This window comes from Peromyscus maniculatus, chromosome 14 (assembly GCF_049852395.1).
Source record: "Peromyscus maniculatus bairdii isolate BWxNUB_F1_BW_parent chromosome 14, HU_Pman_BW_mat_3.1, whole genome shotgun sequence".
Classification (NCBI taxonomy): domain Eukaryota; kingdom Metazoa; phylum Chordata; class Mammalia; order Rodentia; family Cricetidae; genus Peromyscus; species Peromyscus maniculatus.
Window position 1 is genome coordinate 88,751,012 of NC_134865.1, and position 15,438 is coordinate 88,766,449.

A 15,438-nucleotide genomic window follows, 5' to 3' on the forward strand; every position below is an offset into this window, starting at 1 on the left:
GGAAGGAAGGAAGGAAGGAAGGAAGGAAGAAAAAACAGAAGAAAAAAAGTAAGTGGGGTCAGGCTTGGAAAGCATCATTCTTATCAGGACCAGAATGCCACTGGAACATAAGCACATGTCCCCACAAAGGGCTCAATCCAAGGTTAGCTTCTGCCTCAGTTTCCCTGTCTATTAAATGGGGGGGAATTGTTACTGAAGGTTCCTAACTCCTGGAGTTTGTTTAAAGACTGAATTTATACATACAGTGTAATTCTACAATATCTCTGTATGTGGCAGAGCTCACCAGATGCAAAGAATGATGATCAGTATTTAAGATCGTTATTAGGTGCTCATGGCTCCTAGAGGGATTCTTCCGGCAGGTGTGAGAGAGGGAGGAGTAGGAGAGAACACCGATGTGACTGACACCCTGCTTGTGTCTCCTCTAGATATGGTGGGACACACAGATGCTGCCCTCCTCTTCTGCGTGTTTCCCTTCAGAGTGGTCCGTTGTCATCCCACCACGTGACTGTACTTTTCTGAATCATGTAATCCATAGTACCTTCTTACACGGCATCTCACGGATGTCTCTTCTTTGTCAGGTCAGCCGTCTGAGTGTCCAGCTTGGGGACCTCCTGAAAGACCGTGGGTCACCTCTATTACCTGAAGCTCCCCTTCTGGAGAAGTCCTCCAGAGCAGAGATCAAGAAGTCAGAGCAGCCTGAGGAGGTCTTGTCTTCAGAAGAGGAGACTGCCGGGGTAGAACATGTGAGGAGCCGGACTTACTCCAAAGACTTGTTGGAGAAGAAGCCGTACTCAGAGCCCAAGGCCCCGAGGCTTGAGGACCAATTCCAAAACAGAGCTCCAGAGGTGTGGGAGGAGGAGCCAACCCTCCAGTCAGCAGCACAGGGACCCCCTCGTGGAGGCCTACAGCTGGAAGTGCAGCCTTCTGAGGAGGAACAGCTGGGATACATCGTCACGGGAAACAAGTGAGTCCAAGATCTGCCTCCTGTTCCCTGGGACCCGAGACACCCGAGAGTGGCAGTGCCTCTCTGGGGAGTGGGAATGGGTCCAGGTGTGTGCAGGGGGTTGCCCAGCCTTTGGGTTTGGTGTCAGCTTTAGGACCATGGTCTGAAGCCAGTACACATACCAAGCTAATGTAAAGCCCTTCCTGTTTGTCTTGACTCTCCCGTCCTCTGCAGGTAGGGACTCCCTGCTGGACAGAGGCATCTCTAGAGGACAGCCATGGGTAGGGTAGCAAGATCTGGCCCAGGTTGCTCTCTCCAGGGAATGCCCATACTCAGGGACAAGTGACAGCAGGTACAGAGCAGGATTTGATGTCCTCAAAGCTTAGCTCTCTACTGGCTTCTTATTTGTTGGAACTCTAAAAAATTTACCTGTTTCCCAATAGTCCAAGTAGATAATCTAGAAGGAGAATACTCTTCCTGGCTACAGAACACTGTCTGTCTGTCTATCTGTCCATCTGTGCTTTCATTTTGATCTGAATTTATCAAGAGAAAGAACTCACACTAAGTAACAGAGTCAGCAGTGGTCAGCCCTTGCTGATCTTGGGTCCCCTTGCTAATGAGCCTGGTGCTTGATGTCACACTTCATGAAAAGATAACACTTCATGTCATGAAAGCCATGTTTCAAAGGGAGGAAGGCATAAGAGTGTGTAAATGCACACATGCATGTCTGAGCACACATGCATATAGATATTAGACACAGGTATGAGTGCTCATCTGAACATATATGTCTGGGTATAGGTCTGTGTGCACATGTGTGTGCAGAGGAATGAATGCTCAGCTGTTCCTTCCTCCACCATGCAGCCTGCCACCCTTACTGCTGACTGCCCTGGGGAAAAGCTTCAAGCAGGCACTAGCTCCCCTGTGGTGCCGCACAGGGATACCTGTGTGGTTTGCACGGTCCATGTATTGTTGCTGGAACCATCAAATCTCATTGGTGATAGTCAACTGCTAGTCCACAGAAAAGGTTTATTTTGAGCTCAAAACAGACTGTTGCTAAAAACAAATTAAGACTCAAGACTATTTTCAGCCATTGCCAAGCCTCCCTCTTATGAGTTTGGATGAGTGGTAGCAGCTGCAACTTCAGGACCACCCTGCCCCATGTACCCTGCATTTCTCTGCTTCTTCCTTTCTCTAGAGCAGAGTTCCTATCCTTCACCCCTGTCTGTCCTCTCAATCTCTGATGGACGCTGGAGCGCCCATCTCCTCCTATATAGAAGATGCATAGTGTACTTAGAACATGCCCCACAGGGGGTGTGGGACACAGCTCTACACTTCGGAAACCCCCATAGGTTACTCACCATGCAAACTAATCAACAACCAATCACTCATAAACTCAAACACCCGTGTGTAGGTGTCCCCTTCCCTGGAAACCACTGCCCTGTTTATGTATAGACTCTGTCCATCCTCCTCCCAGAGTCCATGGTGTCTGGTTGTCCCACCTCAGCTTCCTGCCCGGCTACTGGCCTCTCATTTATTAACCAATGAGAGCAATACGTATTCACAGTGTACAGAAGGATCATTCCACAGCACACCTCCTTGTCCTGTGCTCACCCGGCTGCTGTTGCTGGGATGTATTTGGGGTTTCACACTGAAGTCAGAAGGAAATGCGGAGCCACCTGCAGTGGCTTTCCCATGGGAGAGTTGGAGCATGCTGAAGTGGAGAGGGACTGGAGCAGGAGAAGGAGGGCGCAGCTGCCTCCCAGGAGTCTCAGGAGATGTTGAAGAGAAGGGCCGTCTACAGAGCCAGCCTGTGGAAAGGGCCGCCATGCATATTAAGAAAATGTCATTTTAGTAGACATGGGAGGTGTGTCATGTCAGCGCTAGTGTGTGTTATTCGTGTGCATTACTGTGTGTTCTCTATCATGTGTTCATGTGCATGTAAATCAGGTAAAGGACCAAAAGGCCTCCATTACAGAGCTATGTGAAATGAAACCCAGGACTCAAATGCATTCTGAGATAGCCATCTGCTGGGTTCCTGGTCTGAATAAAGCAAGCTGAGCACCATCGACATTTATCACCTCCCTCTGCTTCTTGACTATGGATGTCACGTGATCACTGCCTCACACGGCCACCACTATGGTGGCCCACACCCTCCAACTCTGAATCTGAACAAACTCTCCCCACCTTGCATTGCTTTGTTGGGTATTTTGCCACAACAGTGAGGAAAATGACCATCATTGGGGTTCCTAACTTTCAGTGAGTTTTCAAGTAAATAATGAGATGTCCACCGTCAGGCGACGATACAGTGGGTGTGTGCAGGGCTATCCTTGATGGCAGATGTGATGTCTGATGGATACTGTCTTCCGCATGACTTCTCCTGGACTGGAAGTAAGAGACAGTAACCTACTGGGGAAGGAGTGTGAGAGACTGCATGTCCTGACCCTCCTCCTTTGTGAAGTCACAGTGAACATAGAGGCAGTGGCCCATAGCCGGCCTGTTGTGTTCTGATACCTGCCTGGAGTGCTGGGTCCCTGAGGCTTCCTGGGGTGGTTTCTCCACTGCATGGTCAGTTTACTGCTGTGACGGTCTGGGATGAGGGATTTAATTTCTTTAGCTTTTGTTTCTGCTTCTTTAAAACAAGGTTAGACTGGGTGTGGTGGCACACACCTTTATTCCCAGCACTCAAGAGGCAGAGGCAGGATCTCTGAGTTTGAGGACAGCCTGGTCTATGTAGAGAGTTCCAGGCTAGCCAGGACTACATAGTGAGACTCTGTTCCAAAAATAAAATAAAATAAAACAAGGTTGAGCAGCTGGACATGGTGATGTTTACTGTGGTCACAGCTCTTCAGGAGGCTGAGGAAGGGGGGTTGCATGAGGCTAGGATCAGGGACAGGCTGGGCAGCATAGTAAAACCTCACTGCAAAATAAAACAAAATTACAAACTAAAACAGTTGGAAACGGTGCTGTGAACATGTTGGGAGGTAATGTATGTGACACCTGAGCTCAGTGGCAGCACAGAGAGCTTTCCAGAAGTTTCTGTTGCTCTTAACATTTCTGATCCTGAAGTTACTTTTGTCATTCTGTTTTTTTTTTTTTTAATATTTATGAGTGTATGAGTGTTTTGCCTATGTGTATGTAAGTACCCTGTGTGTATGCCTGGTGCCCCTAGGGGTCAGAAGAGGGCATGGGATTCCTTGGAACTTGAATTAAGGTGGTTGTAAGCCACAATATGGGTTCTGGGAACAGTCAAGTGTCTCTAGCCTGCTTCTCTCTGTTTTAACAGTGTCACTCTGTGGACCCTTGGTCACATGATATTTTCATTTGTGCTTACTGTTCATCCAGATTCTTGTTTGGGTTGCTGCAAGGCTGTGTGGGAGTCCGTGAGCTGTGTTTATATGGGAGTCCACATGTTTTATTTGAGAGTGAGTCTATGTTCGATGCTGAGTTGAAGTGCACATGTGGGAGTTACACAGTAGTCCACATGCTGTGTTCCAGGAGATGGAGTCCATGTGCTGCATTTGCATGGAAGTTCATGCTGGCTGGGGTGGGACTCCTCAAGCTGTTTGTGTGCAAGTTCCTGAGCTCTGCTCAGCATGCTTAGTGCCGCAGGGAAGGGCTTTCTTGTGGAAGCACGATGACAAACTCTGGATTCTTCCTGTTTTGCTCATTTGGTAGATATGGGGAAGCAGCCTCTCTAACAATAGTTGAATAATAGCATTAAAAATTTTCAAAGCATGCTGCTGTTCCTCAAACCCATAACATATAAGAAAGAGACCTTATCTTTATCTCCCCTCAAACCCATAACATATTAGAGAGAGACCTCATCTTTATCTCTGAAATCCTTACTGATTAGTGTCTGTGTGTGTGTGTGTGTGTGTGTGTGTGTGTGTGTGTGTGTGTGTGTGTGTAGGTTACTCAAGATTCTCCCATCTGTGAGCCAAGCTAACAGAGTGTCAGTGCCTGCTCTTCTCCAGGTGATCAGGGTGGCATCTGCCACACAGAGACAGCCAGAATTGCTCTGTTGAGTCCCCCCATTGATTTTCCAGATTAACTCCAACAGCTTCCTAAGGAAGTTCTGACCATGAAATGACAGATGATGGCTGTGTATTTTAAAATATAGCAGAGATAGCTGTGCGCTCATTTGAGCACAGTCTGCACGGAGTGTCGAATGGAGTATGCCCTGCCTGCAGCTCTGACAGTGATGGGGAGGCTGGGAAGGGGCAGCTTGCCCTGACTTGTGGTTAGTGTGATTGGGGTGTCTGTCTGACCGTGGAGGCAAAGGGCTTAGAGAGGGATTTGGTTCAGTGAACTTCAGCTCCAAGGCCCTGCTAACTAGTCTGGTGTGGATTATAATAGCCATTTTCCCTGTCTAGGGCTGAGAAAGCCATGAGGTATATGGGGCTAGAACCCATAACAAAGCCAGTCGTCACTTCACCTTCTCACTCTTGGGTAGTAGATAACCTAGACGTGAAATTAGTGTAAGTAGGCCCAACACAAATTGTAAAGTCAAAGCAACTCATCATGGAACTTGGGAGTTAAAAATCTTAAAAAGAAATGGTCCTTACTGTCTACAAGTTTGAGGTCTGGGCTGACATGCAGACCTGGAAGATCTTGTAGTGACTGGCCAAAGCTTCCATCAGTGTGTGGGCTGAATTTTAGGTAAAGGGGAGGTGGCAGGGCCAAGGGACTGTGATTAGTAGATAAGTGATGGGTGGTAGTTACAGGCAAAGGGGACCTGGGCAGGTGGGACAGGGAGGTGTGCTAGTTTTATGCCAACTTGACCAATGCTAGAGTCATTTGGGAAGCAGGAACCACAATTGAGAAAGTTTCCTACCAGGTTGCCCTATGGGCAACCCTGTAGTCCATTTTCTTGATAGGTGATAGATGCATGAGGGCCAGGCTTATTGTTGGTGGTGCCATTCCTGGGATGGTATTCTGTGGGCTTTAAGAAAGCAGACTGAGAAAGCCAGTAAGCTATTTTCCTCTTTGGTCTCAGCATCAGATTTTGTCTCCAGGTTCCTGACCTGACTCTCCCTAGTGATGGACTGTTATGTGGATGTATAAACGAAATAAATCCTTTCCTTCCCAAGTTGCTTCTGATCATGGTGTTTTATCACAGCAATAGAAACCCTAAGATAGAAATTGGTACCAGGAGTGGGGTATTGCTGTGACAAATCTGACCGTGTTGTTTTGGAGAGGATTGTGAGAGGACTTTAGAACTTTGAGCTGAAAAAATGCCATTGAGTGCTCAAGAGCTGTTCTGTGAGAACTTGGAAAACAGGAATGCTATAAGAGATGCAGACAGTGAAATCCTGGCTTATAAAGTTTCAGAGGGAAGCAAAGACTCTATCAGAGACATTTGTGTGATATTTTGAATTAAGAATATCTGGTTCTTGTCAATTGGTCTGAAGAATTAGTTGTGAATAACAAGATATTAGACCACTAAAGTAAAACCTTTGCTCTTTTTGGGACAATCGATCCTGGCCAGCTGCAACTGAAGAGTCAGCTGTGATTAAGAAGGGACCAGCATCACTGGGATGAAATTTTCTGGGAGGTGTTCCTCAGAGTCAGCACACAGAAGCTGTAATCTAGAGGGAGCGGAAGTTATACCTTATGTTGGCAGCAGAACTTGGTAGTGTGAGAGTCATCCAGATGGTACTGGTTTTGAAGGCATGCAGGTGTCGTGAAGAGTAGCAGGGCTGGAGTCTCTAAAGAGAGGACCAGAGGGACCACTGGTGAAGGTGCAACTTCAGTTGCCGTAGAAGCTCTAGGAGTGAAGTGGTTATGGAGAAAGGTTGAAGCTTGGTACCATGTGACTGACTCAGAATCCCTGAAGAGAGCTCCAGAGAGGCCACTGGTGAAGGTGTAGGCCAGCTGCAGAAATACTAAGCATTTCGGAGATGCCAGTACCACGTGATGGCCACCAAGAGCAGCAGCAGCTGTGTAGCAAAGAGAGCTTGAGCCTAGGAGGTAAAGTGCATTTACTACGGCAAGCCCTTTGTAGCCTAGAAGGTCACGAGTCCTGTAAATCTGACACTGATATTTCACTGTTGGACTTGCGTTTTGCTTGGATTTGGATGTAATTATGTCCTGATTCTTCCCTCTTGAAGTAAGAAGGAAGGTATTTGACTTATTTCTGATTTTACAGGAGCCTACAGTTGAGAGACTTTAAACTTTTAAGGAGACTTTAGATATTTAGAGAAACTTTGCAATTTTAGAGAGACTTTGGATTTTTAAGTGTTTCAATTTTTAAAGATTCTGAGACTTTTCAAAGTTGGAAAGTTTTATTTTGTGATATTGACATCAATGTGAGATCTTGGGAAAGGAAAGTTGCGGCTTAACAGTGATGTGCTTACATGTCAAGCTGACGAGGGATCGATTGTGATGGCTGGTTTTATGTCAACTTGACACAACACTGGAGTCATTTGGAAAGTGGGAACTCCAATTGAGAAATTTCCTGGCCAGACTGGCCTGTGAGCAAGACTGTGGTGCATTTTCTTGATTGGTTATTGATGTGTGAGGGCCCAGCTGAATGTTAGTGGTGCTACCCCCAGGGTTGGTAGTCCTGTGTGCTATAAGGGCACATCAGTAAGCAATGTTCCTTCATGTCCTTTGAATCAACTCCTGCCTCCAGGTCCCTGCCCTGTTTGAGTTTCTACCCTGACCTCTCAGTGAGGTCTGTTACTTGGAAGTATAAGTGGAATAAAAACCTTTTCCTCTCCAAGTTGCTTTTGGTCATGGTGTTTTATCACAGCAACAGAAATCCTAACTAAGACACATAGAGATGGCAAGATGCCTGTGGGCAGAGGGAGGAGCTGGGCCACTAGATGTGAGGCATCACTGAGGAGGGGGCATCAGGGGCCATGGCAGCACCCCCGTAGGTCCCAGCATATACATTATGCCATGGTTCCACTGGTTTGAGGGTGCTCTCTCTTCTTGGTATGGCAGGAGTGTGCTTGAATCTGGTGTCCATGATGGTAGGTGTGTATTTGTGGGAATGATCCACTGTCTCTTGAAGCATGAGCCCATGAGCATGTCTGTCTTGGTAGGACTTGAGGCTGTATTCATGCTTGAGAAGTATCTTGATATTTGGGCCTGTTCATGGTGGAGATATATTTCATGTATCTGTGTAGTGTGTTACTATGTGAGGAAGGGTGGGTGTGATGCCTGGGAAATGTGTTGGTGTATGTAGAAAGGTATGTATGCATTGATGTACATGGGAGAATATGTAGGAATAACTTGGAGAGTGCTGAGGTCTTTGTATATGCCTGGGGTGCATATGGAGGAACACGTGTGTATGTCTTGATAGTGTATTGGTATATATGGAGGGGTGTGAATGCATGCGTGCCTAGGGAATATGTTGCTGTATGTGGAGGGGTATGCATGCCTGCATGCCCAGGGAGTGTGTTGGTGTGTATAAAAGGTCATGTGTACATACCTGGGGAATGTGTTGGTGTGTATGAAAGGATGTGCTTACATTAATGCCTAGGGAGTGTGTTAGTGTACATGGAGACGTTGAGTACATTACCAGAGAATATGTTGGTATGCATGGAAAATTATGTGAGCATAGGGTGTACTGTATGTGGACGGATGTTTGTGTATACCTGGCAGTGTGTACATGGAGGAAGACTGTGTTATGCTGGGTGAGTTTTGGTATATTTGGGGAATCTCACAGGCCAAGGGAGGGAGGTGTCTTGTGAATGGATCACAAGATCATCTCATTTCCTGAAACAAGGCTCTCAGGCCAAATGGGTCATCAAATGGACAGAATTCTTCATTTTGTTTTCTATCTTGTTAAACATGCCATCCTAGGATTCAATCCTAACACTGCTGATATAGGATTTTGTTGGGCAGCAGGTGTGAGGACCAATGAATTTCTGTGCTACAGGAGCAGCCTTAGCTGTCCAGCTAGACCCAATGTCCACAAGGCACTGACTGCTATGCGACACTGTATTCCAAGTTTGTGGGCTCTCCTGTGAGGCCAGTGTTTATGATGGGAAGGTGGTCTATGGTCAACTCTTCCTAGATCCTCACATTGATCATGATTGAAGGAACAGCTGGATTGAATTTTTGGAGTGTGACAAGGCCCTTCAGCATCCATTCAGCTTTCATAGCCTTCTATTTGCAGACTGCTGGGCCCAGTGAGTTATTACTTAACCATACTGGTCTCTCATTTCACTAATACCATGGTGGCCCTGACCTTCCAAGGATCCAGGCAGCCCCATGGACTGATGGGGTCTAAGCATTGGATCCTGCAGTCTTGTAGGGTATTTAGTGGCTAGATAGTGACTGGTTTCTCAGCTCCAGCATGTCCATCAGCAAGACAAGTTGTCCCTGTCCCTCCTGAAAGCCACCAACCTTCCCCTTTACATCTTAGTACAGCAGTTGTAGCAGCAAGCAGAGTATCCCCAGCTTAAACACACCCGACAAGGCAGAACTCCTGAGCTCTTTTCTGCCCTCCCTTCCCTTCTCTGTAGAGCAGGCTCCAGTCAGACCTCCTATGTCATAGGCCCACTTACCTCAGCTCATCGATGATCCCACAGCCTTCCCACCTTCATCTCCGAATATCTGACATCTGATTTCCTCTGTTGTAGAATATTGTTTTAAGGTGTGTTACATTTGTTTATGCTGTGGAACATTTGTTTAATGATGCAAAGATGTGTTGCATTCTTTTATGTTGCCTTTGTTTAACTCTGTGAAGCTGTGTGAGTGTGCCTGTCTAAAACACCTGATGGTCTAATAAAGAGCTGAACAGTGAGGCAGGAGAAAGGATAGGTGGGGCTGGCAGGCAGAGAGAATATATAGAAGGAGAAATCTGAGAGGAAAAGAAGGAAGAAAAAGGAGCAAGAGAACAAGGAGAAGAGGATGCAAGGGGCCAGCCACCCAGCCATGGAGTAAAAGTGGAAGAAAGTAAGATATACAGAAGAAAAGCAAAAAGCCCAGAGGCAAAAGGTGGGCAGGATAATTTAAAGTTAAGAAAAGCTGGCAAGAAACAAGCTAAGCTAAGGCCAGGCATTTATAAGTAATAATCAGCCTCAGTGTCCGATTTATTTGGGAGCTGGGTGGTGAGCCCCTCAATGAGCAAAACAAACAACCCCATTTCTCCTGACCACTCTTGTCTCTGTAGCTGCTCATTCTTTCCCCTGCTGCTGCCTTAAACTCTAGAGACTCCCCAGGCTCTCCCCTGAACCCACAGCATCAACAGTCCTCCCTCAGCCGACTCTTCATGACCACCCGGCTACCCATCTCCAGATTCATAAGTTACGATCTACTCGGCACATGGCCTGACCTTCCTGTGGCTTCTCCACTTCAGTACCCTTGGTCAATCAGCTGATGGCTCAGCATGGCCTTGAACTCCAGCTGATTGCTCAGCATGGCCTTGAACTCCAGCTGATTGCTCAGCATGGCCTTGAACTCCAGCTGATTGCTCAGCATGGCCTTGAACTCCAGCTGATTGCTCAGCATGGCCTTGAACTCCAGCTGATGGCTCAGCATGGCCTTGAACTCCAGCTGATAGCTCAGCATGGCCTTGAACTCCAGCTGATAGCTCAGCATGGCCTTGAACTCCAGCTGATGGCTCAGCATGGCCTTGAACTCCAGCTGATAGCTCAGCATGGCCTTGAACTCCAGCTGATTGCTCAGCATGGCCTTGAACTCCTGCAAAACCCCAGATCTTACCTCTTGGCCTTCATCATCATATGGCCCCTGCATCCTGGGCTCCACGCTGCCCTTGAAGAATCCCACACGACACTCCTCTCATCGTGTTCATCTGGCAGGCCCATGTTTGTCCTTTTGCTCTGACTGACCTTCCTTGTCACCTGACCTCTGTCCCTGCCTTTCTCAGTGTCTGATGCCATGTGGTTGTGCTCCATGGCCTTGGGGAAGAGGCCTTATCTGACTCCTTCCAAAATAGTCCCTCCTCAACTCAACTCCTCTTGCTGTGCACATGAATCTCTTCAGGCCTCGGTAACAAAATATCACAGGCTCTAGGAGTGACTGACAGGCACTCTTCCTCTCATGGTGCTGGAAGCTGGGAGTCTAAGGGGAAGGTGCAGACGGGGCCTGTTTCCTCCCAGGCTGATATCCTGCTGCTGGTAGTCTCAGATGGACCTTGACTACAGTAGCTTTCTCTCCAAGTCTCCACGTTGTTCCCGTGTCTGGGTTACTTCCCCCTTTCTAAGGGCACCAGTGACTCATCTTAACAAATTAAATACACAGGATTCTGCTTCCAGATAGTCACATGACATGGGGTGGGGGATAGTACATCAGTGATTGATTGGATTTGGGGTCACACCCTTGCACTTGTAGTGACTTGATTGGACTTGGGGTTACACCCTTGCACTTGTAGTGACTTGATTGGATTTGGGGTCACACCCTTGCACTTGTAGTGACTTGATTGGATTTGGGGTCACACCCTTGCACTTGTAGTGACATGATTGGCTTTGGGGTCACACCCTTGCACTTGTAGTGACTTGATTGGATTTGGGGTCACACCCTTGCACTCATAGTGACTTGATTGGATTTGGGGTTACACCCTTGCACTTGTAGTGACTTGATTGGATTTGGGGTCACACCCTTGCACTTGTAGTGACATGATTGGCTTTGGGGTCACACCCTTGCACTTGTAGTGACTTGATTGGATTTGGGGTTACATGCTTGCACTTGTAGTGACATGATTGGCTTTGGGGTCACACCCTTGCACTTGTAGTGACTTGATTGGATTTGGGGTCAGACCCTTGCACTTGTAGTGACTTGATTGGATTTGGGGTTACACCCTTGTACTTGTAGTGACTTGATTGGACTTGGGGTCACACCCTTGCACTTGTAGTGACTTGATTGGACTTGGGGTTACACCCTTGCACTTGTAGTGACTTGATTGGACTTGGGGTCACACCCTTGCACTTGTAGTGACTTGATTGGATTTGGGGCTACACCCTTGCACTTGTAGTGACTTGATTGGACTTGGGGTTACACGCTTGCACTTGTAGTGACTTGATCGGATTTGGGGTTACAGCCTTGCACTTGTAGTGACTTGATTGGATTTGGGGTTACAGCCTTGCACTTGTAGTGACTTGATTGGATTTGGGGTTACACCCCTGCACTTGTAGTGACTTGATTGGATTTGGGGTCACACCCTTGTACTTGTAGTGACTTGATTGGATTTGGGGCTACACCCTTGCACTTGTAGTGACTTGATTGGATTTGGGGTTACAGCCTTGCACTTGTACGGAATGACTTGCTTTCTTGCTGTCTCTGTCATGCATCTCTCCACAAGAACGAGTTCTAGGGAGCAGGCATGGTCACCCCATCCTTTCTATATCTACTGGGTGGAAAAGCAGCAAAGGCTGCCCTGACCAAAAGCCCTTTTTCTGCTCTAACAATATGAATTAAGACTTCTCTGAAGTGGCGCTAACAGGATTTCACAGACAGCTGTGATCTGTGGAACCAATTCTGGTGCTCAAGGTTGGTTCTGAGAACTTCCAGGCCCACTGGGTCCTTGCTTCCTGCTTCACGGTCACACTGTTCTCCCTGTGGCCTGCTGGGGAGTCTGGAGCCCCAGGACCCTGCTGGGTGGTAAGTTTGACTGCATGCAGCTCCACCTGCCGTTTGAGCCTGCTCATTTGGCATGTGTGTGACTGGTGTGTGGGGTTCAAATACCCTCTCCCTAGCATCCACTTCAGAAAGGAGTCTGTAAAACGCTCTTCCCTTTGTGCGCTCGACACCACCCAGCAATCTGATTTTCGGCCTCTGCTCTGCGTTCACTCTCCTCTGTCTCCCTTTTCTCCCCCTCCCTTCTAACCTCTTTATTATATTTTTATTGAAGGCTGAGATGAGCCTGTGGCAGCATCACAGGCCCATTACACTTCCTAACAATTCCATTTGCACCGTATTGTCTGTCTGATTGCTGGAAAATCAGGTGATTCATCACGCCTGAGGAGTCACCTGATCCCTGGAGCAGAAGTCCCAGAGCAAGCCCTGTTAGAGAACAGCGGGCTCTGAAGCCGGGCCTGCATCGGAGAGCGCCCCCACAGAAAGGAGCGCCCCCCCAGAAAGGGGCACCCCCACAGAAAGGAGCACCCCCACAGAAAGGAGAACCCCCACAGAAAGGAGCACCCCCCAGAAAGGAGCACCCCCACAGGAGCACCCCACAGAAAGGAGCACCCCCACAGGAAGAAGCACCCCCACAGAAAGGAGCACCCCCACAGAAAGGAGCACCCCCACAGAAAGGAGCACCCCCCCAGAAAGGAGTACCCCCCCAGAAAGGAGTACCCCCCCAGAAAGGAGTACCCCCCCAGAAAGGAGCGCCCCCCAGAAAGGAGCACCCCCCAGAAAGGAGCACCCCCCCAGAAAGGAGCACCCCCACAAAAAGGAGCACCCCCACAGAAAGGAGCACCCCCACAGAAAGGAGCACCCCCAGAAAGGAGCGTGTGTTGGGAAGCAGTGGCCCAAGTGTGGGGTGCGAGTAGGAAAGCAGCCCCCACTCCTACAGCTGGGGCTTGTATGTGAGGGGAGACTCCCAAGTGCAGTGTATGTTGGAGAATGGCCTGCACTGGACAGCAGCATCCCCTCCCCTTGAGAATCAGAGGTCTGTCTGGGAGCCACAGCCACTTCAGAGGGTAGCTGGTGCTTGTGCAATGACAGAGGGGGGACAGTGACCCCAAGCAGGGCACACGTCGAGGAGCAGTCCATCTCCCAGCACGGAGCACGGATCCAATAGCAGCAGTCCCCAAGTGGGCCAAGTGTTGAAAGTCCTCCCCAAAGCTGGGACACATAGGGAAACAGCAGACCCCAGAATAGGGGTGTGCTAGGGTGCAGCCCTTCCCAGAACAGGGGCTCAGTCAGAGCACCCTTCAGGAGGGAGCAGCACCTTTTCCCAGAGTGCTGTTAGGAAGCAGTAGTCCCCCCTCAAACAGGAAGTACCGCAGGGCCTTGGATCAGGTCATGTGCTGAGGAGCAATGAGTCCCCAGGACTGACAAAGTTTGATAGCAGAAGGCAGCCAAGGGCGGAGAGTCTCCCCCAAGACTTGCTACTCCGCTCTAGTAATGATATTCCTCTTCCTCCTCTCCAGCCCCCTAAGTCCGGAGAAGGGGAAGCAGTTGATGGATGAAGTGGCCCACATCGTCCGGGTGCCTTCCAGCTTCTTTGCGGATGTCAAGTGAGTACTGGACTCCAGGCCTGCCGTCCTGTGCTTGCCTCACATTGTGTCAGGCTCAGAAATTGGTTTGTGATGAAAAGAGCTGTGTGCCTGGGGTTCTTGTTAATTATATCAGAGAATGGCTGTTTAGAACAGAAATGAAAGGAGAATTCCTCTGGGCTTTGGGAAGTTATTTAAATACAGCTGAAACCTACATTTAATTACAAGATGCCTAACCTCCCAGCCATGGTGTGGTGGAGGCCAGCTTCCTGGGGCCACTGCACCTGGCATACTTTGACTCTGGAGCAGCCAGAACAGGTTCCCGGCTCTGGGGAAGAGCCCCTAGAGATGGCACACTGGCCTCATTGCCTCTGTGGACAAGGGCCTGACACTGTTGTGAAAGCCTGTGCACTGGACTTTCAGCCACAGCCCAGCCAAGATCCTTGTTCTGTTGATGAGAGCCAACAGAAGACGTCCATGCCGTGCAAAGTGCGTGGATGCTGAAGAAGGTGCTGTGTATGAGTGTATACCAGCTATGCTGGAACTGTTACTGGGTGGGGTGCCAGGGACACGCCACTGGATATGTACAATGAGGAGAGACTAGGATATGTAAAAAATGGGATATAAGGACTGAAGTAGAGGCTGGCCTGAGTCCCTGCCTCAGAGAGGATATCTGTTCACATTACACAGCCCTGATCCTCCCAGGCCGTTATCTACAAGAGGTGCATGGTAGTGACTACTCCGATCCAGCTTTGTCCTAGAGAGTTAGGGATCCCATGCATCCATGCTGTCCTTGCCTCAGATCTGACTACTTACTGTAGATTGTAAGGGACATCTAAGGGGAGATCCCCAACTAACCTGATGCCGGAACATTCCGGAACATTCCATAAAGATGTCCAAACAAAGATTCTACCCATGTTATGGGATGTTCATTGCAATGGTATGTGCACACTTAAACACTCACTCACCATAAAGGCAGTGTCTACAGATGGGTCAGGAGCTTTCACACTCAGGACCTGCAGGGTGGGGACAGCACAGCAGGGGGGGGGAGAACAACTGTTAAATCATCCCCCCCACGGTGACAGAATAGAGATGACGGGGTTGAGGTAGAAGGAGGGGATAGCACCTCACAGACTGAGTGAGAGCAGGTAGAAAACGCAGGGCACACCTGGCATGCTCACAGGTCCAAAAGCGGGTGCCAGTACATGGGTGCTGCTTCCGGCTGTTTGGCTGAGCTCTTCTGACTGAATTCTTTGTGAATATCGCAGTCCTGCAGATATCCAGGTCTCCTCCATGCTCAGAACTTCAGGGGAGCCAGAGACTCCCCACCAAGGAGGATCCAACTCTAGTGTGTCTGAG

At 48.7% G+C, this 15,438-nt stretch overlaps 1 protein-coding gene across 1 annotated transcript in view; it reads left to right on the forward strand.

Annotated features, from left to right (window-relative positions):
• The window catches only part of Ptprn2 (protein tyrosine phosphatase receptor type N2), a 723,788-nt gene that overhangs the window by 317,465 nt on the left and 390,885 nt on the right, over positions 1-15,438 (forward strand). Inside the window, exons 9-10 of the mRNA XM_006988296.4 lie at positions 579-964; positions 14,014-14,100. Of these exons, the coding sequence (XP_006988358.1) occupies positions 579-964; positions 14,014-14,100 (473 nt within the window). The remainder of the gene's footprint in view (positions 1-578; positions 965-14,013; positions 14,101-15,438) is intronic.